The following is a 26,276-nucleotide window of genomic DNA, read 5'->3' as shown; positions in this document are numbered from 1 at the left end:
ATTTACTCTGTGGGAATTTAGGTTTGCACGGAAATTTAAGTCTGCAACGACTGAATGACTGAAAGCACAGGTAGAGAGGAGAATTAGCAAGTTCTGTCTGCAACAGCCTGAATTTATTAAAGTAATAACCTGGTGGGACTTGTAGATATGAAAACACTAGAGAAAAATAACATCTGGGTAAAAAGGGACAGGTATTTAATTCTAGCTCCTTTTGCCTCTCAAATTTTAATCTGGTTTGCTACAATGGGCAAATTATTAAGTTCTTTACAAATGGTTATTTTAAAATAAATGCACCATATCACACACAGAAATAAATATACACTTAACCAGACACTATCATACAACCAATGTGATTAAAACTGCTGTACATGTAAAACTGATGGTGAAGACTTTCAATCTTTAAGAAAAATACACTGATGAAAATGCCTATGCTACCTGATTTCAGTGACAAATAGATGGCAGAAAATCTATTCTTAATGAATGTACAGGATCATCTTGCATGGTCTGTAATGATGTGGATTTCAAAGGCAATGATGTGTTGTAGACAGCAAGACAGAGAGGGAGTTCTGCTGGAGGTGGCAACCCTGTTCCACTGAATACATCAGACAAGACTCAGTTTATTCAAACTGCGTGAACAGATACTGTAAGGCATAAACACAATCTTACCTCCAAACAGATTGAGGTGTGTGCAGACCTTTCACAGGCCTTGTGCACAGAGGTGTGCCATAATTTATTATGGAGTAAATGTCCACTTTTCCACAAGATCTCTGGATTTTCTCCACTGTCCACTTACATTCTGCGACATCAGCTGGTTGCCAGCGGGAGGTTCTGAGGTTTGATACTTCAAGTGTTCCAGAGGATGAATGTTCTCCTGAATGCTCCTTTTATTTCTGCAAATGAACTCTGCTGAGAAATGCCCTGTATTCAGACAGCATCTACAATTAGCACATCTGCCCCGTGTTGAAGGCCATGCTTCAGAGACCTTCTGAGGTCTGCAGATACCAGAGGATCCCATGAGATAAACTATCCAGCCCTTCCAGGATGACAGCAAACACAACAAAAGAGCAGCACGGCCCTTAGAGAAAGTCTGACTCTTTGACAGTTGGAACTGGTGGGGTTTTATGGTCTATTGGTTTATAAATAAAATGGAAATCTTTCTTAGTTTCACTCTTCAGCAGGGAGCCTTTGATATGGTGAGGAAGGGCATCCTTGTCCAGCTGCAGCAACTGGTCATCAACATAAACAAAGAGTCCATAGTCCTTGGGATGGGAGACTTCAAACTTTTCAGCACACTGCTGGCTCAGCTGCTCAGCCGTGGTGCTGTTCTGGTAAGCAAGTGTCCTTGACTGAGCACCAATTTCCAGAAAGGAGATAGAGATGAAATCCTGAAGAGAAACATGAGGATAGATCTTGCAGTTAACACGTGACTTAGGACCAAAGGAGGCAGAATTCAGCCCCAAAGCTCTAGCTGCCTAGAGCTCCTAAACGCTCTCAAATATCCTCCAATCATTCTCCAATGCCGTAGGTATCCTCTCCTTTCTCCCCTCTGACAAACAAGTTCTGAATCAGCAAATACTTTAACAAACACTTAACAAATTAATTAGCCCTGTAAAGACCCATAAGTGAAAGCTTTTTTCTGATTTTGGTGAATATCCTTAGTAAGCAGTCTGCAACAGTTCCTTCTCCCACCTTTCTACAGCTCCTGAAGAAATAGGATGCAAAGAAGTAACAGACCAGAATAATGAACCAAAAACCTCAGAGATCTGGCCTGAAAACCTACTGTCTCACAGAAAGAGGAAAGGGCTGGCAGCGTGGTGACACTTGTAACTCCACCATCACCCAAACAGCACCTTGAGAGCGTGTCCTCCAAACTTCCTTCCATCAGTAAGTAAACAGCAAAAGTTATGCTGAGAAGGCTGATTTACTTGTGTCCTGTTTCAGGCAGTAACAACTGTTGGGATGACTTTCTTCTTGCCAAACTCATGAGGAACAGAATCTAGAGAACCTTTGGCCATAGTGGGAACCTGTATGTTTAATTTGTGCCTTTGAATTTTAAAAAAATTCCCAGCCTTTTTGGTGAGAAAATACTCAGTTTCCCCAGCAGAAGTAAGATTTGCCAAATAATCGTGCTATGGGTTTCCAAACTGCATTTATGGAGTATCAGTGCAGATGAGCAAGGCAGCCAGATGGGTGTGCAGGGGCACACTTAACACCAAAGCAAGCTGTTTACCTCCACCAGGATGGGCTCATATCTCTGATAGTATCCCTCATTCAAAGGAATGGAAAATGGCCCTTATGCTGCCGGAGGCAGTGGGAATCTCCTGGGGAAATGTGGCATTTGCTTGCCCAGCTGTTATGCTCCATGCTAGGTACTCGCTATGAGCTACTGCCAGAGCAGCACTTGTGGCTGGATGGGTATTTGACGTGTCTCAGCCACTATTCACACGTTCTGAGACCATCAGGGATTGTTTTGACTGCAATATGGGAAGCATATTAAACCCCATGCTTTCAGAGAGCTATATGGACTGTGTTCTACCCCTCAGGAGACCTTCCCCTGGCTTTCCCCTCGGCATTCAGTTTTCAGTTTTGCACTGTGAAGGCTTTACAGAACCCGAGCCGTGGCCTTTGCTGCCTCCCTGTGGATGACTATTTGGTCACAGGACATGGGGCGGGCAGGGCATCCTGCCTGCCTGGTTCCTGCACCCAGCCTCACCATGGCAGGAGGCCCAGACCACCCATCCCTCTTGCGACCCTCTCCCACTGGTACATAGGGAGGTCTTCGCCGGCCCATACACAGCATGGGCTTCAAAGCCAGCCAGCCGTCGTTGGGTCTGCCCTGCTGCCAGACAGGAGAAGCCAGGCTCTGGAAGATGCTTGTCTGACAGGCCCTTGGGATATCTCAGGTCCTCCTACCGCTTTATGCCACCTAGGAACCACCACTGTGTAGTCTGCTTGCATCTCCTCAGCTTAGCCCAGGACTTCCCCAGGCCCTAAGGACATGGAGCAGCGGGGGTCCCTGCCTCCCCGCCACAGCTCTCCACATGCAAAGGCTCCTAACATGCCTCCTTCGAGAACGAACAACAAAATCACTCTGCAGTCATATTTAAAATTATATCATTATGAGGGTACTTCAAGACTTCAAAATACATTTCTTAAGTAATATGTATTTCAAATGAGGTGTGTTTTTTTAAGATTTGGAAATTTTGCACCGTATGTACTCTTGTTTATTAATAGTGATTTGGGTTAATTTTGTTTTAAAACAGTTATCATACTAAAAATTAGTGAGTACAGAGAGAGCATGTTCATCTTCCAGTCTTTTTCCCTAGAAAGTAATGCCAGCTACCTGCACTGATGAACGGGAAGCCCGGGCCTTGTTCAGCGTCCTCCGTCGCTCCCAGCGGTGAATGGAGTCCTGCACCTCCACGCTCAGCTGCCGCGTGACAGTGATTTTGTCATAGTTCTTGATGTGCTCCAGGGCCCCATAGGTGGTGGTTAAATAATAAGAGCCTGTGAAAGGAGAAGGTCTTGTATGAACAGCACACCTGCAGAGGCCATTCATTTCCACTTCCATCCTGCCTGCTTGTGCCTATGCAAGTGGCCGGTGTCTAACACTTGCACTGTCTGTGCCTCGCTGCAGGGAGTGCAGGGGTGTCTGAAGTCAACCCAAGAGAAATGAGAGCTAATGACCACAGTGTCCTCCAACCCCCTTCTGCTTCACAGCAATGTCACTGCCCAGACCGCTGAGGTTGTAGATGCTCTAGGAGTAAACACTCCTAGGTTTGAAGGCAAACTACTACAAAAACTGTTTTCACAAACAAATCCAAACCATTCTTATATCCAATCCAAATCTACCCTCTTTCAGTTTAAAACCGTTGCCCCTTGTCCTGTCACTACAGGTCTTGGTAAAAAAACCTTTCTCTGTCTTTATATATTGAAAGGCCGCAATAAGGTCTCCCCAGAGCCTTCTCTTCTCCAGGCTGAACAACCCCAAGTCTCTCAGCCTTTCCTCATAGATAAGGTGTTCCATCCCTCTGATCATTTTTGTGTCCCTCCTCTGGACCTGCTCCAGCAGGTCCATGCCTTTCCTGTGCTGAGGACTCCAGATCTGGATGCAGTACTCTAGGTGAGGTGTCACCAGAGTGGAGCAGAGGGGCAGAATCACTTTCTTTGACCTGACGGCCACGTTTCTTTTGATGCAGCCCAGGATACGATTGACATTTAGAGCCTGGGTCTCCTGTGGGCTCAGCACCGTTGAAGGCTGTCTCAGACCTGCACGGACAAGTCACCCTCTCCTCCCTCCATCTCTATCAACTAGACAGGGAGCCCAGGCATTTGGCTGCGAGTAATTCCTGGACTGTTTGGAGTTGCGGGATAAAACCTGGTAAAGCAGAGAAACAGGGGATAGAGCAATGAAAGCCTGCAGCCAGTCCTTTTCCCTCAGGAACTCCCCAACTGCTGTGGTGTTGGCTGCAGCAGGTAACAAATAACAAGCTGCGGCAGCCAGGGAAGCAGCTGGGCCATCGTAAGAACAGGCTTCACCAACAGAGAAGAGAAGAGGACTACGAGGAAGTCCTTCACCACAGAGTTGACTATGAGGAAGCTGCTGCTTTGGTTGTGGGGCAGCCCCGTGTCAGGGCACGGCCCCAGCGCCAGGTTAATTAAAACGGCTCGTTTTCCCAGCTGCCCCCCCGGGCTCAGCTCCGCTGATGAGCCAGAGGCTCCGGCCAGAGTCTCCTCCGAAGGGAGGGAAGGAGCCAGCCTGCGGAGCTGCTCCAGCCGCAGCACAGTGTCCCCGAGGCAGCGGGGACGAGGACGCGGCCCCGGGGCCTCCAGGCGAGAGCCTGCCTGGCCTGCCGCGGGGCGGGGGCCAGGCCGCGGCGGGGGCCGGCAGTGCCCGCCTGGTCTGCAAGGCCCCATGCCGGGAGAGGGCCGCCGCCCAGGCCCCTGCGCGATCCCCTGAGCCTGCTCCCCTCGCCCCGGGTGCCAGGAAAACGGAGAAATAAAATCGCCCCTCGGCTGGGCGGAGCTCCCCGGTTTTAGTAAGTTTCATAATAATTGCAGTTGCCTCTAGATGGCACTTCCACATCGGCCAAACCTCGCACCAGCCTGCCTGGGGTTTCGCAGCCCTTCCTCGGGCCCCGATGAGCTCCACAGCCATTGCAGCTGGTTGCATAAGCGGTGGCTAAGACAGCGTTTTATTTAAGAGCGGTAGTTTCAGAGCACCATTAAAGTTCGGTGTAGCAGAGGAGGGACCAAGACATCGCCATCTGACTTTCTGTACTTGGGTGGATCCGATGAGGAATGTCCCATAGCTACGCAGGTCTGCACACACTGAAAATACTCTTTTTCTTTACTGTCTCCCACAAAGTGCGGCTGAGAGCAGGCTAACAAGCCTTCAAGTACCACTTTTCCCATATTAAGTATAGTTGCTACCCTGCCTTGTCTGTCATTCAGTATTTCTCCTGCTCTGGCAGTCTCAGGGGTGCCAGTGATGGGACCTGCGACCTGGTGTATCCCTTCCCCAGATTCCAGGGGGGAAGATCTCCCAGTCCCCCACAACAGGAATTCATTACATCTTCATTAAGAATTAATTTTTCCTCCACTTTCTGGTATCTTTATTTCCACACAGTCATTCCCCATCATCTGCCCTTGCCTTTGCCTCAGTAGTCAACATCACTGTTGATATAAAGTTCATTCAAAGTAAATTTTTAATTTGGAGGCCAGATTTAAATGATTTTGTGCATTGACCTGGTGAAATTTCACAGTTTTCTCACTTCTGCCTTCTTTTTTTTCTTTTATTTCTGTGCCTGAATTACCCTTTGCCATTTAACTTTGAAAGGCCTAACTCAAGTTGACTTTTGCCAGTTCCCATTTTAGCCCTGTGCTTCACAATCTCAGACTTGTCTTCACTGAGACGTTCTTTTTTTTCTGTTCCTTGTATCTGGAGTTACTCCCGGTCTCCTTTCTGATATGGTTATTTAGCCAGTTTGATCTGGAACTCCCTTGCAAAATTTTTTCCCTTTGACTGGAGTACACGTTTCACCCAGTCTTTGCGTCTTTGACTTAAGAGAATTTCCAGCCAGCTTTGCCTTCGATAGTCTGAGCTCCCCAATCCTGCTGACTTTAGTAACCAGCCTGGTGGTGTGCCCTTTTGGAATAAAGAACCTGTGGGCAGCGTAGTCACCAAAACCAGCTTAGTTATGTCAGCATAATGCTGTGCTTAGGCTAACATTTTTTTCTGCTAACAATTCTTTTCAGCAGAAAAATTAGCTTGTGCAGAAAGCCCTCACTAATATGATTGTGTTGATACTGCTCATTCTGTTAGTACTTACTTTTGCAAACCTCTGCACTGTGCTGGGATGACATGCTCTTAGTTACAGACTTATACCTCCATTTAATATAAATAAAATTAGTCTGCTGTTGTTCATCCGGGATGCCTTCCTAGAACCTCAGTACTTACCAAAACAAAGTCTAAAATAAAACCCATTTTATTGGTTTAGTCACTACTTGGTGAAAAATGATCTCTGTTCCTAATTCAGAATGCATAAACCTGTCACTGTTACTAGCATTTGCTTCTCAAGCTATATTTAAGAAACTAAAGGGCCACAGTTCCCTGGGTTGTTTATCCCTCTAATAGCAGAGATCTTCATTCACACCCGAACCCAGTATTCCTCTCTAACCTGACTTTCCTTTCTCTGCCTTGCTATGATACTCAGCCAGAGAACATTGTCAAAGGGGTCACTCAAATTTAAGAGTATGGCCACAGGCATAAAATGCAGTTTAAGAAATGTCCTCTTTTCTCATTGGAATAAATAGAAGTGTCTATACAATGGATTGCAGCAGCAGTTTAATTTTAGGTAAAGACCTTTTAACTTTTCAGCCTTTGGGCCAAGGAACACTAGATGTCTCTGTTTAGGTTACTAATCCAGCAACTCAGTTCTCGTTTATGCTGTGTCCCTGCCTTTCTAGCTGGTGTCTAAGGGCACTGCACTGCTAAAAACAGTTAAAGTGTTTGACAATAATTTTAGAGCCTCAGATTTGAAAAGCTTGGCCAAAGCTTATCCACAAAGCCTAGCCAGAGCCTTGTTGCCCCACTTTCACAAACACTGAAGAGAGATAAGTAATGATTTCCAAAGTGAATATCCCAGGAGCAAACACTGTACTCTACCTTCCCCTAGCTGCAGAGCAGGGTCCATGAGCTCCATCATATATTCCACATTGAGAAGGACTTCAGTCAAGTTGCTGCGGGCCAACACATACATGAGCACGGGGAGGAAGTCATCTGCACCGTATGGTTTCCCTAAGCAAAGAGAAAGACAGAGTGGTCCCAATAAACTCACCACAAAGACACGTTCCCACACAAGAGTGACAGCTTCTCACCAGCGTGTCCTTTGCAGACTTTAGCTTATGTTATCTGAAGAGTTAGAGCTTGAAAGCACCAGCAAAGAAAAAAAATGCTGAAAAGGGGAAAGTTCTCTTAAAAAGTAAGTAAATTTGCTTCAAGCCCCAAATATGAACTTGAAAATTTTCAGTGAGCTCCATTTCTGCCATTCTTTATTATCTGGAAAAAGAAAAAACTTAAACTTTATGGATCACAGACAAGGGACAATCCTTGAAGATTGCAAAGGCTGCCAGCTTGGCCCTCTGATTTGACACTGCCATCAAGACTGCAATTCACATTTTCAATATTAGCAGCAAAGTTGTCTACATGCATTAGGGGTATTTATTCTCTTAGGTTCGCTCTATGTTTGGAACCAAAGAGCAGAAAAATGGAATTTGAGATAGTGGGGTTTAGGACTGAGGAATTCTGTGTTTATGTTCCTTCAGAAGGCAAAACATAGCACTACATCTTCCTAATTAAAACAGTCTCCCAAGAGCTAGGATCTAAGAGGAAGCATCTTTTCAGCCATGGTGTCTAGCTAAGAAAACAAAAGCCTTTCATGCCGGACTTTTAGATGAGGTTTTGGACTTGGTGTGCAGCAGGTGCTACAGGAACAGATCCTCATGGGCTCAAGATTTCCTGTGCTTAAAACATTCATATCAACAAAGTCAACAAAGTGATCTTATATATAATCTGTAAAAGCTCTTTGGGATCTCTGAGGGCAAAAAAGTGTACATGTTAACAGTCATCATTATAAATAATCACTACTTAAAATAGAATCCAAACTGGAGCTTCACTGCATAAATAGCAAAGAACACAAGGATAACTTTTCTTATTTTGAAAGATGCTTTCACTTTCTACCAACATGTCATAAATTCATCATGGACAACCCATAATAACAAGTTGCTTAACAGGCCTATCTTCCCAACATTCAGGGTTGACCATTCCTCTTAGCCTAAGCCCAGACTGCTTTCATTCTGAATGTCCTTCTTCAGACGGAGGGCAGTTTTCCTCACCTGAGCACTTGGATGTGTTGGTTTCATGGGCCATATGTGTCTCACTTGAGAACCATTTGTCTCACCTCACAGAATCAAAGCTACCCTTGATGTAGCTTCAGTGAAATTATGCCCTAGACATTTTTGGCCCATAGGCCACATGCCTGTCCATGGTAGGGCATAAATTCCTATTTCTCAAATGTTCCCACTGACTTATTTCAAATCTTTGCCATGAGTCAGCCTTCCTTTTTTTGTCATTCATAGCTGACGCAGATTCTCCACTGGCAAAGAAAGATACTCTTCTGAAGCCTCAAATAAACATGAGTTTAGCCCCTGATTAAAAAAAAAAAAAAAAAAAAAAAGGAGGACTTTAAAATAAACCCAGTAATATATCTAGTGAACAGAGAGCTGATCCAGTTAAAACAAAGTGTTGGAGGATGAGAGACTGTGAGGGCTGTAATTCAGTCTGTTTCTAACAGAGTCCGCACACACCACAACATAGATCATTTATTTAATGAAAGCTGGATTAACGCTTTCAATTCCGTTTGCTTTATTATGGCTGCCTTTAGTTAAATGACACAGCCTTAGGTCTTCAACCAAACTATAAAAGGACTATACTGTTTCATTAACATCTGGATGGACATTTTGTTTGTCGGTTGTTGCCTTTGCTTATGTCTCTTCAGAGACATAAGCTCTGTGAAGGGTCCAATTAATTACTGTCATATATATTACCTTAATACAAGCAGCTTAGTATTACAGCAATTTAATATTGTCTAGCATAAAAAGATGACACAACTGAGATATGAAAATGTACTAGAAGAACTGCACAGAGAAAAGCCCTATTCTCCTTTTGACCTGAGTAAATCAGATGCCAACAGAGTTAGTTCTGTATAAAACTAGTGTAAAGGAAGATAAACTACCAAAGAGCTTGCTAGGTTCATTTTTTTCCCTTCTTTAAAAACTTTTTGTTTATGATGTAGTAGTTACTGACCAGTGGCATGGATTGGGTGCTTCTGATTTCCTGAAAGCCAAGGGATTTCCTGAAGGCCAAGGGTTTTCCAGTGCAACACCAACAGCAAAATTTTCTCTTCCCTACCACTTCATTTTCATGACCAATCCATGTTGTGTCTGCTAGGGCATCCAAGAAAATTGCTACTTCACAACATGAATTCCTATCCACTGGAAGAAAAATGCTGGATTTTTTTATATAAAATGTCACCAAGAGGGATCACCAGCCAGCCAACGGACTGACCAACCAATGCAGAGTGGAAACAGAAACTTGGAACAATTCCATGTTCCCAGGCCATAAACTTCTAGCGCCAACTGAAATGAAAGTTAGAGGACACTTTTCAAGAACTCCTACAGAATATCTCTATTTCTTTTTTATTGGCTGAGAAGTGGTTGTATATACAAGTGGGCACCAAGTCAATTACTTTTCACTGCTGTCTATCGCATTTCTATAAGCTGATTTAGCTGCTCTGCCTACCAGCCCTTGTTATAAACCTTTCTCAACTTTAGGATTTCATAGAAATATATTGGACTCCCAGCTGTTTATATGGCTTAAATACAAAAATCTGATATACAATTTCTTTTTGATTAATAAACTCAGAGTATGGATGTCTGACTGCAATAATGGGAAGAGTACTCATTCTCCATATGCTGTATGCTCGTAACCTGCATAAATTACTAGACATCATTTTAATCCATTTGTGGGAATATGAAGCCTGATTCTTAAATACCCACATCTGTAGCTAAAGCTGAAGTCAGCAGGAGCTATAGGTGTCAACAGGAGAAAAGCAAAGCTTTTCATCAGGGATCTCTCTCTGACTCCATGTGTTGCCACAAACTTCCAGTGTTGCCGAGGGCAGGTCAGGCATGGTATATTGTGCCTCCTCCTTGTAGGCATCACAACAGCTTCTCTCTACTGACTGCACATGGAGCCAAAGACAGGCGCCTGAGAGGACAGGACTCTGAACCTCCCCTTATTCTCCTGGCCTTGGATGTCAAAGGAAGCACAGGGACTAGCTCAGACATGTACAGCCATCAGACCAAGTATGGCCCCGAGACACCCTGTATCTCAGTCCATCCATGGGGATAATAGGTGCTGTCAGCAACTCAAATATGACCAGAAGCAGGAGGCACAAAGATACCTGAAACAGTGCCTGTGAACCAAGACACCTGAGAGGTTGGTGCTGCTCAGCATCCTGCAACCTACATGCTCCCTGTGCCATGAAAGGCACCAGGGCACTAACCAGAGTCCATCTGGGGGCTGCAGCAGGCATGTTCTCTGCAGGCTGCTGCCTCCTCAGCTCCACTTTTAATCTGGACCAGAGCCAAGCTCCCAGACCTGCATGTCTAGTGCAATCTGTGGTCTCTCACAGAGGGGTATGTTTGCAGCTGACAAGAGTTAAATCTAGCTCTGATCCTGCCACTGGTCTCAGTGACACTGGGACTGAGTTTGCTTGTTTAAGGTGGTGTTGTCCTACTCCAGATATGACTTGCTTGCTTTATTTCCCCCTCTTCCCTGCAGGATCAGGAAACATTTATTTCATAAATATCTGTAAGAAGCTTAAAATAAGCCTTCTCTTCTGCCACAAACTCATCCTGTTATGTTTATAGCAAAGCAAATACAACGTCAGCTCCTGGCTGGGATGCAGAGCTTGAATGGAACGGGTATTAATTAAATACATGATTTAAAGCAACTGGAATTCTGCCCAAGCCTCCATAAAGAAATTACAGCCTATTTTAACACATTCATGCACTTTTTTTCCCTCCATGTATATTCTAACAACCAGCAGACAGTGATGATGCTCTGCATCTTGCTCTAATATTTTACAAACACTGGAATGATGTCTAGCAGCAGCTCTCCAGGAAATATGAATTTTAGCCTCAGTTTATAGCTGGGAAACATGAGGTACAGAAAGGTTAACTGAGATTTGTTCCGGATCATAAGAAAAGATTGTGACCATCCTTCAACTCCCTAGCATTTTGCTGTCTCTTGTCCATCCCATACTACTTCAGCAAGGTTTAATTTATGGTATAGTTGAATTAAGAGAGTTAATACATGCAGGCAGCATGAATCCATTTCAGAAACATATGTTTTACAGATCAGAGGAATTTGTTCCCCTAGAAAAATCTGAACTGGCTCTTTAATTCAAATGTAGCAATTGTGCTAGCCAGAAAAAAGATACAATCTCTAGTCCACCAGCCTTCATTAATAGTAACCTAAATGCAAATATCCTCTTCCTAAAGATAACAAAGCAAAACTGTTATGTATAGCTTTATTTTCCTTCTCAGAAGTGAGCAGTGTGGTGGGATTGCTCTGACTTAGTTTTAGGAACTTCTAGCATCAGTTCTACTCTGGCTGCTGAAGTATTTGAGGCCAATTTCCTTTTCACAGGCTCAGCTATCCCACTGAAGACACACTGCTTCATGTCCATGCCTTTGTCAAGTGCAGAGCAATAGAGGAGTGCATCAAGGCAACTAATATTCAGCTGCTCAGTTCTATAGGGGATAACAAACTTCATCCTAAAAGCTAGGGAAGAGAAAGATACCAATGGAATATATATCCTATCTTTCCTCTTCTTCCAAAAGTACACTATGCATTAGCCATGCAAAACTATGCAATAGAAATTATTAAATCAGATGGTTTAGGGCCAATCACCTAGCCAACTCCATCACTAGTAAAGCACAGGTTTTGAACTATATACTTTAGCTCCCTGTGCAGTTCAAAAAAGAAGTTTCATAACCTTAGGGAGGCCACAAGTTAAAAATGTTGCAGTAAGAAAATTGTTCCTCTGTTCATTCTTCTTCAATCTCCTTTGAAAGCAGTCTCCCCATCTTTCAAACTTCCAACTTAAGCTTAGAGCCTTTCTATGCCTGATTTTCCCCACTCATGGGCTGACCAAGCTTGGCCTGGTTGTCTTGCACAGTATTTCTTCATAACCCAATGCCTACTGTTCCACTATTCTTTCTTTTCCATCAGTTCTCTTCCACAGAGCAGCAGCTCAGAGGTAGCACAGGGCTGGGAGCTCCAGGCTCACCACTGCCAGCACACACCACACATACTGCATATCTGCATCTTGTTTATCACTCCACAAGTGTCAATTGTGTTTTTGATAGAGTGAAAAGCAGAGATTCTCATTCTACGCCTACCACACAATATGCCTTTGACATTTTGTCTGAGTAAAGGTATTTCTGAAAGATAAATAATAAGACATTTTTTCTACATAAGATTACAGTGCTTCTATATAAATGAGATATGTGCCCAACTCTCCCTGTGGGTATTGGGGCATGCCTTCCAAATGTAGGAGCAGTCAGAAAGTTGGGAGCTTACAGCTGCCTGTGAGTCCTGCCTCTTACTTTTCTAGTGCACAGATAAAAATAATGCCAGCCAGTTTGCAGGGGAGGAGTTGGGTGGGCTTCCAAACTCTACTTCTTTTCTTCTTTTAATGCGTATTATTCTTACTAACTACTCCTAGTATTTTTAGAAGGCAGGTTACATATTTTTTGATCATAGGTTACATTCTTGGAGGCATATGTTGCTGTTATTTAAGTTTGCACAGAATTCAGAAAAGCTCAGTGAGACACCACAATGCTATCATAATTGCCCCTTTGGGGACGATTCACTTACTAATACCACTGCCTACACTGTACCTGTGAACATCTGAACCAGTACCTCTAAACTCATTTTATAGCCAGTGATGAACTAATCAATATTATCAGTGGAGTTTGTCATGAGTCATCTCACCCTAAAACAGACACCTACATCTAGCCAGATGAATCAACTGAACACCATCAACTAAGTCCCCGTTGTCTATAATGAGAAGCTAGACATGACACCCATCTGTGGCCACCTACAGCTAGATGTAGCTGTAGATGAGTCCTACTTCAACATAGATCTGTATCTTGTAGTTGTACTCAGAGGTCTGTTGGGAGAAAGGTGTATTGACAAAGCCTGTGAACTCATCTTCCTGATTCCTTGTGATGAATCAGATCCACAAGTTGATGGCCTTCAACTTGAGGAAGAAACGTTAGTTTAAACCAGCTGAGGGTCTGACCCATTCAGTTAATTGTCTAAATATCAGGGGTTGAACCACAACCAATTTTTCAGACACATTTTGTCATGTAGTATGAATTGCAACCAAACCAGAGAACTCCTCCTTAAAATGGCCCAATATACATGGAGTCAGTCAAGGCTGACTTCAAAGTTTCATGACTCTTTCAGCAGTGCAAAGATGGGCACTACCACAGGCACAGATGTTCCTGAGTAAGCCTATCCCTAGTTTTAAAGAAAACTTGGTACCTGTCTGGACACCCTGGCCAAACCTGGACTGCTGTACATGGGTCTAAACATGTTAAAAAACTTGTGTTTTCATGGAGGTCTGAAAAAAAAATGGTGCTTGATTTGGCGGTATTTGCACTTTTCTTTGAGATATGAAACCATATTCTCAGGTCAGCTTATCCTACCGTCAGCCTAAAGTGGATAAAGAACTGGCCTGAGCTACCAAATTGCAAATTAAACTGGACAACATAAGTAGTTCCCATGTTACCGAACAGGTAATTTTTCTGATAGAGGTAGACTGACTTTGGTCCTGCGGCAGAGGGAATGATTAGTTTTGTATTCCACCTGCTCTGATCTTGGAAGAGGAGGGAACTTTCTAATTCAGCAGTGAGTAAAAGGAGCTAAAAGAAGAACAGACTATTGCACAGGAAGCTGAGCATGGCCTCTGCTCTTCCTGTGCAAAGAGCACTGTGCTGCCTCGGGGCTGGCTGAAAGCAAAAGGGGCCTGGGCCACTGCTCTCGAGAGAGCTCTCAGAGAGCAGGAGGCGAATTCCTACCTGCTGAAAGCTGGTCTGAGCAGCCCGCAGCGTGCTCTTCTGCACACCACCAGCTGGGAATTCCCTGTCAGAAAAATATTTCCATTTCCTGAATGTTTGTCTTTGCCAGGTGGAAAATCAAAGTGATCTGAGGTCAGTTCATTCTGTTGAAGAAGTTCTACACATTTCACTTCTAAGTGGATCTACAGGACGTTTCACTTAATTTCTCTCCGAGTCCACTGTCTTCCAGGAGTTAGACTATAGCATTCTCCTCCCCTTAACCTCTTTTTCTGGTCTGAATTCACTGGGGCATATTTCCTTAATGCTAGGCCAGTTTTTTTCTGACCAGGCCCTGATATGCATCACTGATCATATATACTGGAGAGGGGACTGGATGCACAGGGGTGAAGTCAGCTTCTGACCTACACCCCACTTGCAGTACTACTCAAGGTGAGAAAACAGCTGAGCTGGCTGAAATGAAGTGCTTTGGTTAGCATAGCAAACCACAACGAAATTCTCTGATTTCATGAATGACAATCGTTTAAAACATGTAAGGGTTTTTTTTAATTATTTACCTGACATAAAATGACACAATGCATTTCCTGCAACAGAGAAATTCCAGCCCTGAGCTAACTGAGGTGTGACAGATAACATAATGTACCACCAGCATTGGAAGGAGACTGTGTCTCCTATGTGGGTTTTAATGAGGCATGCGAGTATTTGAGCTATACCAAATTTACTCTCAAACTTAAGACCACTGTTTTAACAAAGTTATAGCAAATTCCCCTGTATGTGTCCAAATCTTCTCATCATACTTGAAGACAGTCAGAAGTCCTATCCACCCTGCAGATTAGGCTCAGCCCTGGGGTGGCTTCTTGCTCTGCTGTTAATGTGTCTAGATTGGTCATTGAACCTTGCTGCATACTGTCCAAGGGATGACCCTGAGGTGAGGCTCAGAAGGGACACAACAGTTCCTGTATAAGTACTCCAAAGCTGTTGTCAGTACAAAATAAAGCAGAACAGCTAAAAGTACCTTTGGAGATTGTGAGTTCTTGAACAACCTCAGGTTGTTGCAAATTAATATCTGGCTTCTCTCCAAATTTATGCATGGCTGGTCATCAGCTCACCAGTATACAAAGAAAACTCTTAAGCTGGCAAGGCAGATTCCTGGAGGAAGGGGCTTCCTGGTCTATCTGCAAAAATGCATCCTGTCTGCAGGCCAAGGGCTTAATGTGTGCATTTAGTGGTTGGCCTGAGGCCCAAGTTATATTTATAGTCAGAGCATGTACTTCCTCACACCGAAGAAGTGTAGTAGTGGCTTTTGGAATTTACTGGAGCATCAGGAATTAGTAACAAACAGTACTAGCATTTTGTGTCTCCTCCTCAGTTTAGGCAAAACTTTGTAAAGGCCAAATCAAGAGACTTTTCCCAAACACCCATTCCTAGAATTTACCATTAAGCTGCTACAAGCTGGGACAGATCTCTGAGGATTTATGGAGAGCTGTGTGAAGACCTGTGCAAAAAGGACATTACCCATAAAATACACACTTAATGGATATCTGGGTTTTGGAGTTATGGAGCTTAAAGTTAACCAGGTAACATCTTATACCTGTTATTAGTGCAGAGAACTTCACAGTCACTAACCAGCCCATTCTGAACACAACCTGTGGACAGCTGATACCAAACACACTGACCATCACTGTTACCTCCAATTTGAATATTACCACATCAACTGTATCATAAACCCTGTTCCTTTGATACATGGAGAAGGACCAGTGAGGGATACCATTTCGTAGGAGTGCTGTACCTGGGTTTCCCTGAGACATGGAGTCATAGATTAGTTTGCAGGACTTTAGCAAGATGGCAATCTTCTTTTCTGGGGAGTAGGCCTTGTGCATGGTTGTGAACTTGTGAAGGATCTTTTCCAGCACAACAGTTTCAGGCACACTGGTCGTGACACCTAGGTCGGTGGTAGTTGTGTTCTGTATCACAAGTTGGTTCTCTTTTAGCTGCTGTAAAGATCCGTCTTTGTTGTGGATTTCTTTTAAGTAAGAATCAATGGCTTCTTTTAAAGGTTTCAGGACACATTTGTACAAAGCCGTCTCAGCAATCAATTCTGCATAGAGAAGGAGAACACAAAAGTCCATGATAAATAATCAACACAGTAGTACAGGTGCAATTAAAACTCCTAAGAAAGCATGTGCTTCGTTATTCATGCACTACTGCATAGCTGTGAGCAGAAACAGAAATTACATCCCAGAAAGTAAATGTTTCATTACCAACACCCGCGAGAAGTCCTGGATAGGCTTGAGATGAACAGCAATACGCAGCCTCTGCCACTGGAGCTGTCGGAGAGTTCCTGCTACCAGCAGCCCCTGCTGTCTTTGCCTGACTCCTGGCTGACCAGCATGGCACTGTCAGGCAGCAGGAAAGCCAACTCTGGGAAGAGATGTGGAACCTCACCTAACTGTGCTTCTTTTCACAGTCCTGCCTTTACAGATGCCCAGGTGGGATTCATCTCATGTCCCTTCTGACGTCTCCCTCTGACCTGTTTGAGATATTTGCTTTGGGATGAAATGAATTGCATCCTCGAAGTGCCCTTTCTCTGCAGTGACTGAAAAGGGGCTGTAGCCACCAGCTCAGAGACAGACACCAACATCGGGTCAGGAGTTTCTCACCCTTACTGCTCAAATGACTCTAACTTACTGATAACTTAAGTCACCTCTTAAGCCACCTGTGGATGAGGAAATAGTCTGTGTGGGTTGAACGCTTGCTTAACATTTAGCAGGAGACAAAAGGAAGCATGAGAGACTGTGAGAAAGTCTGTTGTATGACTTCTAGAAACCAGAGGCAGAGCTAGAGGTACAGCAAGGGATACTCTTGTCACCCTTGCACTGAGGCAAAAAGGTCACTGGCAAAAGCGTTCATCCGTTCAGCCAGTGAGGAATGAAGCAGAGGGCAGTAATGTTTATGTATACAAAATGCAACTATTTTAAAGAATTCAGAGAATCAGTCAGCCTGAAGCAGGACAAATTCAAATGGGAAATCTTCCACAGTGGGAATCCCTGTCTGCCACAGGAGAAGACAGTCCTCCGAAGGCTGACTGGGTCATATCATCCTGTTGAGGAACTGCCAGTGAACAGGGCTAGAACTATCTAACCAGGCATGTCTGTGTGAAGGAGGGGGGAACCTTGCACACATGGAGCTCTACCAAGCTGAACAAGGACACCTCTTCTTTCTGCCTCCTCTCCACCTACCCTAATCAAGATTCAAGACAGAATTCTCTGTGCTGACACCCCCTCTGCCTCGAAGAAAGGGGTTATTGGGACAAATTTGCAGGTGTTACATGAGGTGCATGAACAGTGAAAGCATAGCTCCCCTCTCCTAGCCATGGCAAGGGGCTGGCAGCAGGACTGTTCTGCTGGGGAGACTGCAGGATCGTGTGAAGCCTTTGCTGGGTGAGAAAGAAGTCAGCAGGGCCTGCTGAGACTGGCAGCTGAGTGCCTCTGGGTCCTGGCCTACCACTTAGCTGGGTCCCTCCTAATACTGGAGCTGCAGGATCCCCTGGAATCCCTGGTCACTTCTGTGTTGGCGGTCTTCCAGCTCCCAGCTTGCTTCAAGCCAATTTAGGGATCTCATAAATAGCTCTGCATTGGTTCTCAGGTCCTCAAGAAACAGTTTTAAGTCCAAAGAAGCATGTGAGTGCATGCATGCATACTTTTTCTGGCTGTATGGCTTTGACTGGGATAAAAAAAATCCTACTTCTCTTTGTATATTCTCTCACGAATGTGCAGGGGGAAGTTGGCCTTTTGTATTTCCAGTGAACACAGTTCTGCGTGTCTGTGCTATGCGTACACATATATAGACACGCGCGCGCACACACACACACACACTCATATTTGTATATGCATATATACATACATATATGTCTCACACACATAGACATATATCTCTTCTACTTAAACGCTTCCCTTTAAACCATTCATAATGGGATATTCCCCCTCATTGGTCTCCCAGTTTTTAGAGCTGCTCCTCCAAGTGCTGGCAACCACTGAGTAGACTTCAATTTGCACCCCTAAGCTTTTAGGAGAGGTTTATAATTCTGTAAAGCATAACCTGTGTCTGCATGTCATCCTCACCCTCCCAAATCCTGCCCGAGGATGAGTAAAGCACAGTCACCTACCTAACTGTTCCTCGGTGTAGGAGGCTGGGTCTATCAGAGATTTCAGCTCAGTGCTCTGCACTAAGTAACTCTTCAGCTGCGTCATCATCATCCGGATTTCTTGTAGCATCTCTGTGCTGGAGCTCTGCTTTGCCATCATCTCTAAACTGTACACTCTGTAGTCCTGCACCAGGTTGCCAAAGTACGAATCCTTGTCCTGTGCCAGCTCCACTATTTTCTTCTGCAGCTTCCTGTCACTAGACAAAAAGACTGTGAAGACATTGGACAGACTTACAAAGGACAGCCTGTTCTTGGCCTTGCCCAAGATCACGGAGCGTGTCTTTTTACTGGAGGAACTACTCAGCATCTCCAGGTCATCCTCTGTGCTGCTGGTGGAGTAGGAGTCTGGCTCGGACACCGACGCCTGAGCCACGGCGCTGCCTCCCGGGCCCTCCAGGGAGGAGTGCGAACCTTTCAGTTCAGCTGAGCTGATGGATTTGCGGCCATGTCTTTGTTCAGTCTTGGTGCGTGTGCAAGTGGCACCACCTGCCACTGTAGCTGAGCTGCTCTTGCACGAAGCCTGCGCCGTGGCCACGGCCGTCTCTGCCACTGTTTGCTTCAACTGACAGGAGCTGGGGATCCTCGGTACCTGGGAAAGTCTCTTCCTTCTCGGTGGTGGGATAGGAGGTGACTTTTCTTTCTCAGTGGCATTGCTTTGTATCTCAGGCATCTCCTCCTTCTTCTCTGCAGGTTCGGGCTTTGTCTCCTGAAACTGTGACACAGCCCTTTCGGGAACCTCCCCAGGCATTTCTCCGGCCTTTTTGCACAGCGACCTTTTATCTCTGTTCTCTGTACTTGTGTCTTGTTTTTCTTCTGTCTGTTCCCCTTTCAGCGTTTCACAACTTCCAGGCTTACCCACAGAGCTCTCCTCCGAGGTCCTCTCGCACAGCCGCCTCCGCGGGGGGACAGAGGGCTGGGAGCCCTTCTTGGGGCTCACTGCTGAGGGCTCACTGACAGAGCAGCTCTGCTTCCCTTCTTCTTTATTGTCACCACCCTCAATTTTCATTTCCTTGATGCTCTTTCCTAGTGGCTGAAGAAGCGGCTCGTTTTCACAGGCAGTCATGGGATCCTGCAGGAGCTTCAGAGAAGATTTCTGAACAAGAGCATGAGAAGGTGGAGGTGGAGGGGGGCGGCGGGGAGACCTCCTTTCAGCGAGTGTGGTGGCAGGGGGGAGATCAGGACTCACAGCATGGCTTTTAGGAGGAGGTACATCTGGAGGAAAAGGATTACTGCACTCTTCTATAAAAATAGGATTCACGAACCACAGCCTGTCATTTCCTATTGACAGCTCAATTTCACATGAGCAGTGGTTTGTGCTACTTGCAAAACACTGGGTAGATCTTAAACTGTCTGCCTGGACAGTGCTGAAAGCAGAGTCTTTTGCAGGGTGGGAAAACTCCTCTCCTCTTATTCTGTGGTTTAAGGAGGAATCCCAGAAATCTGTCCCCCCCAAAAAAAAGAAAGAAAAGAAGAATGAAAAAATGCTCTGAGACAATTTCAGCTGCTAACAGTATGTAGAAGTCCTACTTTTTGTTAAAAGAAATGGTACACAAGCTTTCACACCTCTGCACAAAACAGTGTGAAGAAAGGGTTGCCTGTTTTTTGTGTGTGAGATGCTTCAAACCAGGGGACAAGCTCAGAAGCTTCACCAGAAACCTCTTTCTTGCCAATTTTAGGACACTAATCTAGTGAAAACTGTTAAAGCTGTGCAGCTTGTGCAGTGTGAGCAGGAAGGTACAAGTAACACATATGAATGATTGTGAAAAGGAGACTGTGACTTGTTCAGCGATCACTGCCCTCTAAATGCAAATAGCTGTGGACACCTGAGGTGAGGTTGTGAAGACCCCAGGTGAATTCTGTCTCCCTCTTGCTGACTGTGGGAAGGTATAGGACTGAGATATACAGCATGGATCCAACATGCACTGGGAGCACAAGAGACATGAGATGAACATGACTACTATGCAGCAAGCTCATGTGGCATAGTCTGTTCTACACAGAGGTCTGATCATGCTTTGCAGTACAACCAGTCCAGAAACATATGATTTTAAATACCTTCCACAGATTAAAAACACCATTAAAGTCTATAGCTCTGGATGACGATTATCCATAGCCATGCCTACTCTGTTTTGCGCCTTGCCTTGAGACTGCCTGCTTGCAGGTGTAAGAGAGGAAAGATGGTGCAAAAAACTGTGTACACGGGAAGGTTGTATACTGAAGGACTAAAGAATAGTTAAGTACTTCAGTGCTATCAACTGTGACTGGAAACGAAGACGGTGTTTCAGATGCAAGTAGTCATTTCTGTATGTCACAAACAAATTAGAATTTGTCTTTGAATAACTTGTTTTAAAAAAATTACAAAGCATTTGTACATCTTTTGAATAGATTCAGTATCACGTTTAACCTTTTTCCCTTCCCCCAGAGGTGAGTTTTCAAACCTGCTTGCCTTACCAGTCTGATTGCTTTTAATCACTCTTAGAACTGCTAATCCAGGGTGCACTACTGGAAGTACCAGGAAACAGGATCCTGCAAACCCCATGCGTTCTCAGGAAGAAAAAGGGTATAAACCTCTGAGGATATTAACTGGGTGAGGACTGTACAGATGCCCACAGATTTAGGGACAAGGGGAAGATGGGAAATCCTGGAAACATAAAGATGCAGGTAACTAAATAACTATTTCAGCATGCTTGGTCCCTGGACACATCGCTGACACTGACGGCACACTCTTCTGGGTGGATTTACAGGGGACGCGAACGGGGCTGCCACACAGCGCCTGAACTCTGCCCTGTGCTTGGTGTCAAGCCTGTCTCACTGCAAAAACATCACGTGCTGGGCCCCAGAGGGGATGGATGGGACTGCACATGTGTGGGATGACCCTCAGTGCTGAGCACACGGTACAGCTCTCAGGACGGTGCCTTCAGCTGTGCCTTGCCAGGGTCCCATTCTCCCGTCAGCTGCGCCAGCGTAGCCCCCAGCCCATCACAGGGAAGGGGGTGCAGGGCTGAGCCAGCCAGAGCCCTGGGAGGGTCTGCCTGTGCCTCTTCCTCAAAACCAGCACCCCAGAAAAGCTCAAAGGGACTTCCAGATAGGAAGGTCATAGCAGAACTCAAAACAGAGCTAAGAAACTCTTCAACTAAAGCCAATGCAGAATCGAGGGTGAACCACATTCAGATAAAATCTCTCCCTTGCCCACTGCATCCCCAAAGACAGGCCACTTCTTCCCATTTTGCTCCCCAGTGCAGCCGTGACTTTTGATGGCTTCCTGCTTGCAGCTGGCTCCATGCTGTTGCTGGGAAAGCCATCTTCTTTCTGCCGCTGCCATGACCTGCCCTCTGCAGGGGTCTGCCTTTCCCCCTCGGTGCCCTGAGCCCACTGCTGCCCTTGCCTCCCTGTGCCAGCGATGTGGTCCCCTGGGCCACAGGGACAGGGACTGTTCCCTTCCCTCCGGCAGGTGCAAGTGCTGCAGGCAGGGCAGGACGGGCAGGCTGACTCCTCGCTGTCTCTCCGCTCCCTCTAACCAAGCATTTCTGTAACATAGGCACAGAGTAAGCCATGCATAGGTGAACTAAAAGACTGTCCATTCCCATCAAGGTAAAATTGCTGATTTAGCCTCTCATAGCCTAGGCTAGGGTCCATGGCTAATTCAGCTTTATAAGCATGTCAGCATGTTTTCTTAGGGAGCCTGAGGTTAGAACAGCTTTATTCTCTGATTTCCTACCATGAGAGGGAGGAGAACAAAGAAGTTTGAAATAAAAGTGTTGCCAGGAACAGCAGGACTCTTGACAACAGAATTCGGGAGTAGACGTGCAGATGCAACCACACATAATAGCATTGCACTGCCAATCCCCTCGCATCTGAGACTGGCAGGAGTATGATTTCCTTTAAATGCTCCAACTCTCCCGGGTATCAGCAAACGCAGGACAGGGGAAGTTGCTTGTTTTAGTCCAAACATAATGCTGTGGAGTCTCATGGGTTGAGGAAATGGTGAGTAAACCAATGTACAAAAGGGAATTTGGTTATTTTTCTCAGTAGTGGTCAGGATAAGACACTGTGATGAAAATGCAATGCTCCATTCAGACCATGAAGGACCAGATGGGGTGGTCCTACCAAGGGTTACACAGCTGCTTCAGAGAGACTGTTTCTCAGCCCTGCCATACTGTCTCATACAGCAAGAAAGGCATCCCAGGATCATCTCCAGTTGCTATCCTGGCTCTTCCCTTAGCTTATATTCTGGGAGGGATAATTAAGCAGTTTGAGGATTTGGCACGTCTGTGATGGTATGTGCTCTTTGTGCTGTGCAGTCACGCTAACTCTCCTGCTAAAATACCTTCTGTACCAGTGAGGTCAGGACTAGAGGGCCTGCAGTACATCTTCTTTGACTACACACATAACAGCCAGATCCTTTGTGGAACAATCCAGCTTGCAGGTAAGCATCTTACTTCTACCCCCTCAAAAAACATATCACTTTGAAATAAATAAAAAGCAACATACAAGAATTTCAAACAATGCTAGCTTTCCTTTGGGAGTGCCACTTCGGGCAGCACTTATTGTTTGTATACCATTTGTACCCATGAAATTTTGTTCCAGGAAGCGGTAAACAGCATCACTCATTACTTCAGCCTGTTTGACTTTACTGAGACAGCATGCCACCCCAAGAAGCTAGCATAATTTCCCAGGAAATCTTTACACAACAGCAGGTTTTCTTCTTTTGTCAGAAACTTTCCTGGCATGCAATGTACTGTGACAAGTAAACCTCCAAGCATCACCACTTTTATGACCACCAGTGTACAGGAGAGAAGGAAGAAGACTACAACCAACATTGCTTTGGTGCTTGTGCTTTCATTAACCCTTCCTTTCAGAAGTTGCTGGAGATCATTGCCTGAGTCAGTATCTCCTCTGCTGGCTCAAATTAGACCAAAGGTTGGAGAATCATGATACCCTTTTTACCTTTTAATCCAAATTTTTACACTTGTTTTAATAAAACTAATAATACGTTTGCAACTTGCTATTTCAAATTGCAAAGTACCTTTCTTTAAGCAGGAAGTGCTGGCTGGACACCCACACTTAAGGATACCTTGACAAATTAGAACATATTCAAAATAGAGGATGCTGAAAGTGTTAGAGGCAAATCTGATGGTTAAATTCAACAAAGCTGCCTGAACTGAAACCAGTGGGGTTTGCCCATGCCTTCTCAGAGGTATAATGCAGAAGATCCAAAAATAGATCCCTAAAGCCTCAGCGTGCTCTAGTGAGTATCTCTAAGTGAGCTAACTTTTCAGCTTTCACCATTGTTTGGCTGTTTTCAACAGCTGAGGGAAAACTGAAAAGCAAAGTAGCATGAGAGTAGCTAACTGTAATAGCTGTCTCAAGTGGAGTATGTTAAATGGGAAGGAATGGGAAGGAGACCTCCTTTAGTTAACAGAACCGCATTTCCCAACTCTGTAACTTGATACATCTGATCTAAAATTTGTTCATTTGGTGCTGCCGCTAAAAATAACATTCTTTTTTGTATCTGATTAGTGTGAGGCAAGAGAACATGCTGGGACACTACACATCCTGCAAGAGGAAGCAGAAAGATCAAAATTAAAAAATATCACACTTCCATCAGCATTGCCCCCACACATCAGAAGGGGAAATTGCAAAGGTGTTTTCGTCTTTTCATATACCTCAGATGCCAGCTACTTCCCGTGTGTGTAAGCTATCCTGAGAGGCTGTGCTGCACTTCAGCTGTTGAAAGCCCCAGCTTATACAGTGAGACTGTAGGTCCCATACCCTGCACAGAAAGTCCAAGTAGAGGTTTATGTCCAAAGGGGCAAGTGGCCTTTTTTCCAGTGTGCTTCTATAAACATAAAGATCATAAACATCTTCTCTCTTGCTTTCAGGCCTCCTCAGCTATTCTGAAGACAATAGTTCATCTATCCTCCAGTTGCATTATGTCTGTGCGAGGCACCATGGTTCTCACAGGTCTGAGTGAAATTCTGGCTGCTTTGAGGGACTTACCTATCCCTAGACTAGAGATGATTTCAAGGTCTTGAAAGCTACTGGCTTCTAATATTGCTTGTGGCAGCTTCAGGGTGAAGGGCAGCAAATCCCTGTAAAAAGAAACACAGTGAAAAACCAACGAAAGAATAAACCCCACAATTTTTAGGAACTCCAGATTTTACTGTTGGTTTTAGTGATTGAGTTGGCTCACAATTTCAGCCCCGTTCTGCAAAGTCCTGAATGTTGTCAAAGGAAGATCTCACAGCCAGTAAGGCATCATGGACATTGTGCCAGCTTGGGTTGCTCTGATTTCACAAGAGATCACCAGCTCCTGTGGCGATGCTTCATGCGGTGCTGCTGGCTTAATCACTGCGTCTTGGCTTCCTCCTATGAAAACAGCAGGAATGCCTCTCACCTCAGGGGAGGCTACAGGGGTTGAAATACCATCCCATGAAAAGTGAGGTGTTGCAAATGGTAATTATTGTAATTAGAAAAGCCATTCTTTTTGGTGTGGAGGGGATTTGCAGTCCTTTTTCTTTCCATTTACCCCTCTCTCCCCACCCTGCTTCCTCTTTCAAAAATCAGTGTAAGTGTAAGGCATGGTGACAAGGCAGGACACAGTGGGGTTAGGGAAGGAAGACCCCTCCGGAGGAAGGGTAGCCCCTGGGTGAAGTGACAGACAACAATGAAGTGTTGCATGACACCGAGAAAATACATATAACCCTCTACTCTTCGCTCCCACACTTCTGACTGCTTGGTTTCTGCAAAGATGCTGTATTTTTATTAAAAAAAAAAAACCAAAACAGTTTCTCAGAGGAAGTTAGTTGGGTTTCACTGAAACACATCCTAAGTCTCAAGTAGTTTAAGGGAGCTCTTGGGCTGGTGGTGAACTGTTCAGGTTTGCCTCTTGCCCAATAACAATTCACTAAACCTGTTCCTACCTCAATTCCCATTCTAACAAGGACTAGAAAAGCCAGTAACAATAGTCCCTAAAAGGTAGCAAGGAATGGTGCAGAGTCATTTTACACATTAAAAAAGGTAACAAAAAGTTCTGCAAGCTGCAGGAAATTATTTTAGAAAAAGCTGGCCTTGTGAGTAGGTGGTCTCCACTACACAAATGCACACCCCAAAAATGTGCATGACTCTAGGCCTGGGGAGGACAGCTCTGTTGACAGATGAATGCAGGGCGGGCTATTTTTGCCCCTATTAACAGACACATATCTTTCTTACTGATGTACTGTGTACCCCTTGAGTTCTCTGTGCACCACTGAGCACTCTGTTACGTTGTTTGACGTAAACTGATGTGATCCCAGGATTTTTTTTCATTGCAGATATCAGGTTTAAAAGAGGAAGAGGGTCCATGGACCTTCTGCTTTCTTTGTTTGCTAATGTTATATGCATAAGTAGTTCCCTTCTTTTTTTTTTTGGTAGAAAAATACATCTAAATATCAGGAAACATTAAGACACTACCATAATAGAAAAAAATCTGGTTTTATTCATGGGGTAGCAGTTTGCAGACAAGCCACCAAGTCACCTGTTACCTACAGGTGTTATTTTTGTGATCTAAGGTAATCTACACAGGCCAAACCTTCTTTTGAGAAGAGCCTGTCAGCCCTGATAAGCTGTTTCCAGCTATTTATAGATGACTATTTAGTACAGCCCTGAGAACAGGCCTCTCCACTCACCATCACGGAGAGATCCGACAAGCTGTCAGCAAATGGTAGGTCAGTGCTTAAGCAGCCTTTTTATTACCTGCTTCTCTCAGAAAATTATTCCCTATTTACCTTGTCTTTTGACAGCGACCTAAGAAATCGCATGAACCATCTCAACGTGTATTTGACACTCAGAAGTAACACCTATAACAGGAACTAACAGAAAA

The 26,276-nt window shown here is 44.8% G+C and overlaps 1 protein-coding gene across 1 annotated transcript in view; it reads right to left on the bottom strand.

Annotated features, from left to right (window-relative positions):
- Window positions 1-659: 659 nt before the first annotated feature.
- Window positions 660-26,276, bottom strand: part of RIN3 (Ras and Rab interactor 3) — a 69,766-nt gene continuing 44,149 nt past the window's right edge. Inside the window, exons 5-10 of the mRNA XM_010583862.1 lie at window positions 24,416-24,507; window positions 18,380-19,858; window positions 16,004-16,312; window positions 7,169-7,300; window positions 3,344-3,507; window positions 660-1,385 (exon numbers count right to left, since the gene is read on the bottom strand). Of these exons, the coding sequence (XP_010582164.1) occupies window positions 1,077-1,385; window positions 3,344-3,507; window positions 7,169-7,300; window positions 16,004-16,312; window positions 18,380-19,858; window positions 24,416-24,507 (2,485 nt within the window). The 3' untranslated portion in view covers window positions 660-1,076. The remainder of the gene's footprint in view (window positions 1,386-3,343; window positions 3,508-7,168; window positions 7,301-16,003; window positions 16,313-18,379; window positions 19,859-24,415; window positions 24,508-26,276) is intronic.

The sequence above is a fragment of the Haliaeetus leucocephalus genome, unplaced genomic scaffold (assembly GCF_000737465.1).
Source record: "Haliaeetus leucocephalus isolate CR32 unplaced genomic scaffold, Haliaeetus_leucocephalus-4.0 Scaffold932, whole genome shotgun sequence".
Lineage (NCBI taxonomy): Eukaryota > Metazoa > Chordata > Aves > Accipitriformes > Accipitridae > Haliaeetus > Haliaeetus leucocephalus.
The sequence above is the reverse complement of the archived record's forward strand: the minus strand, read 5'-3'. Positions and strand labels throughout refer to the sequence as shown.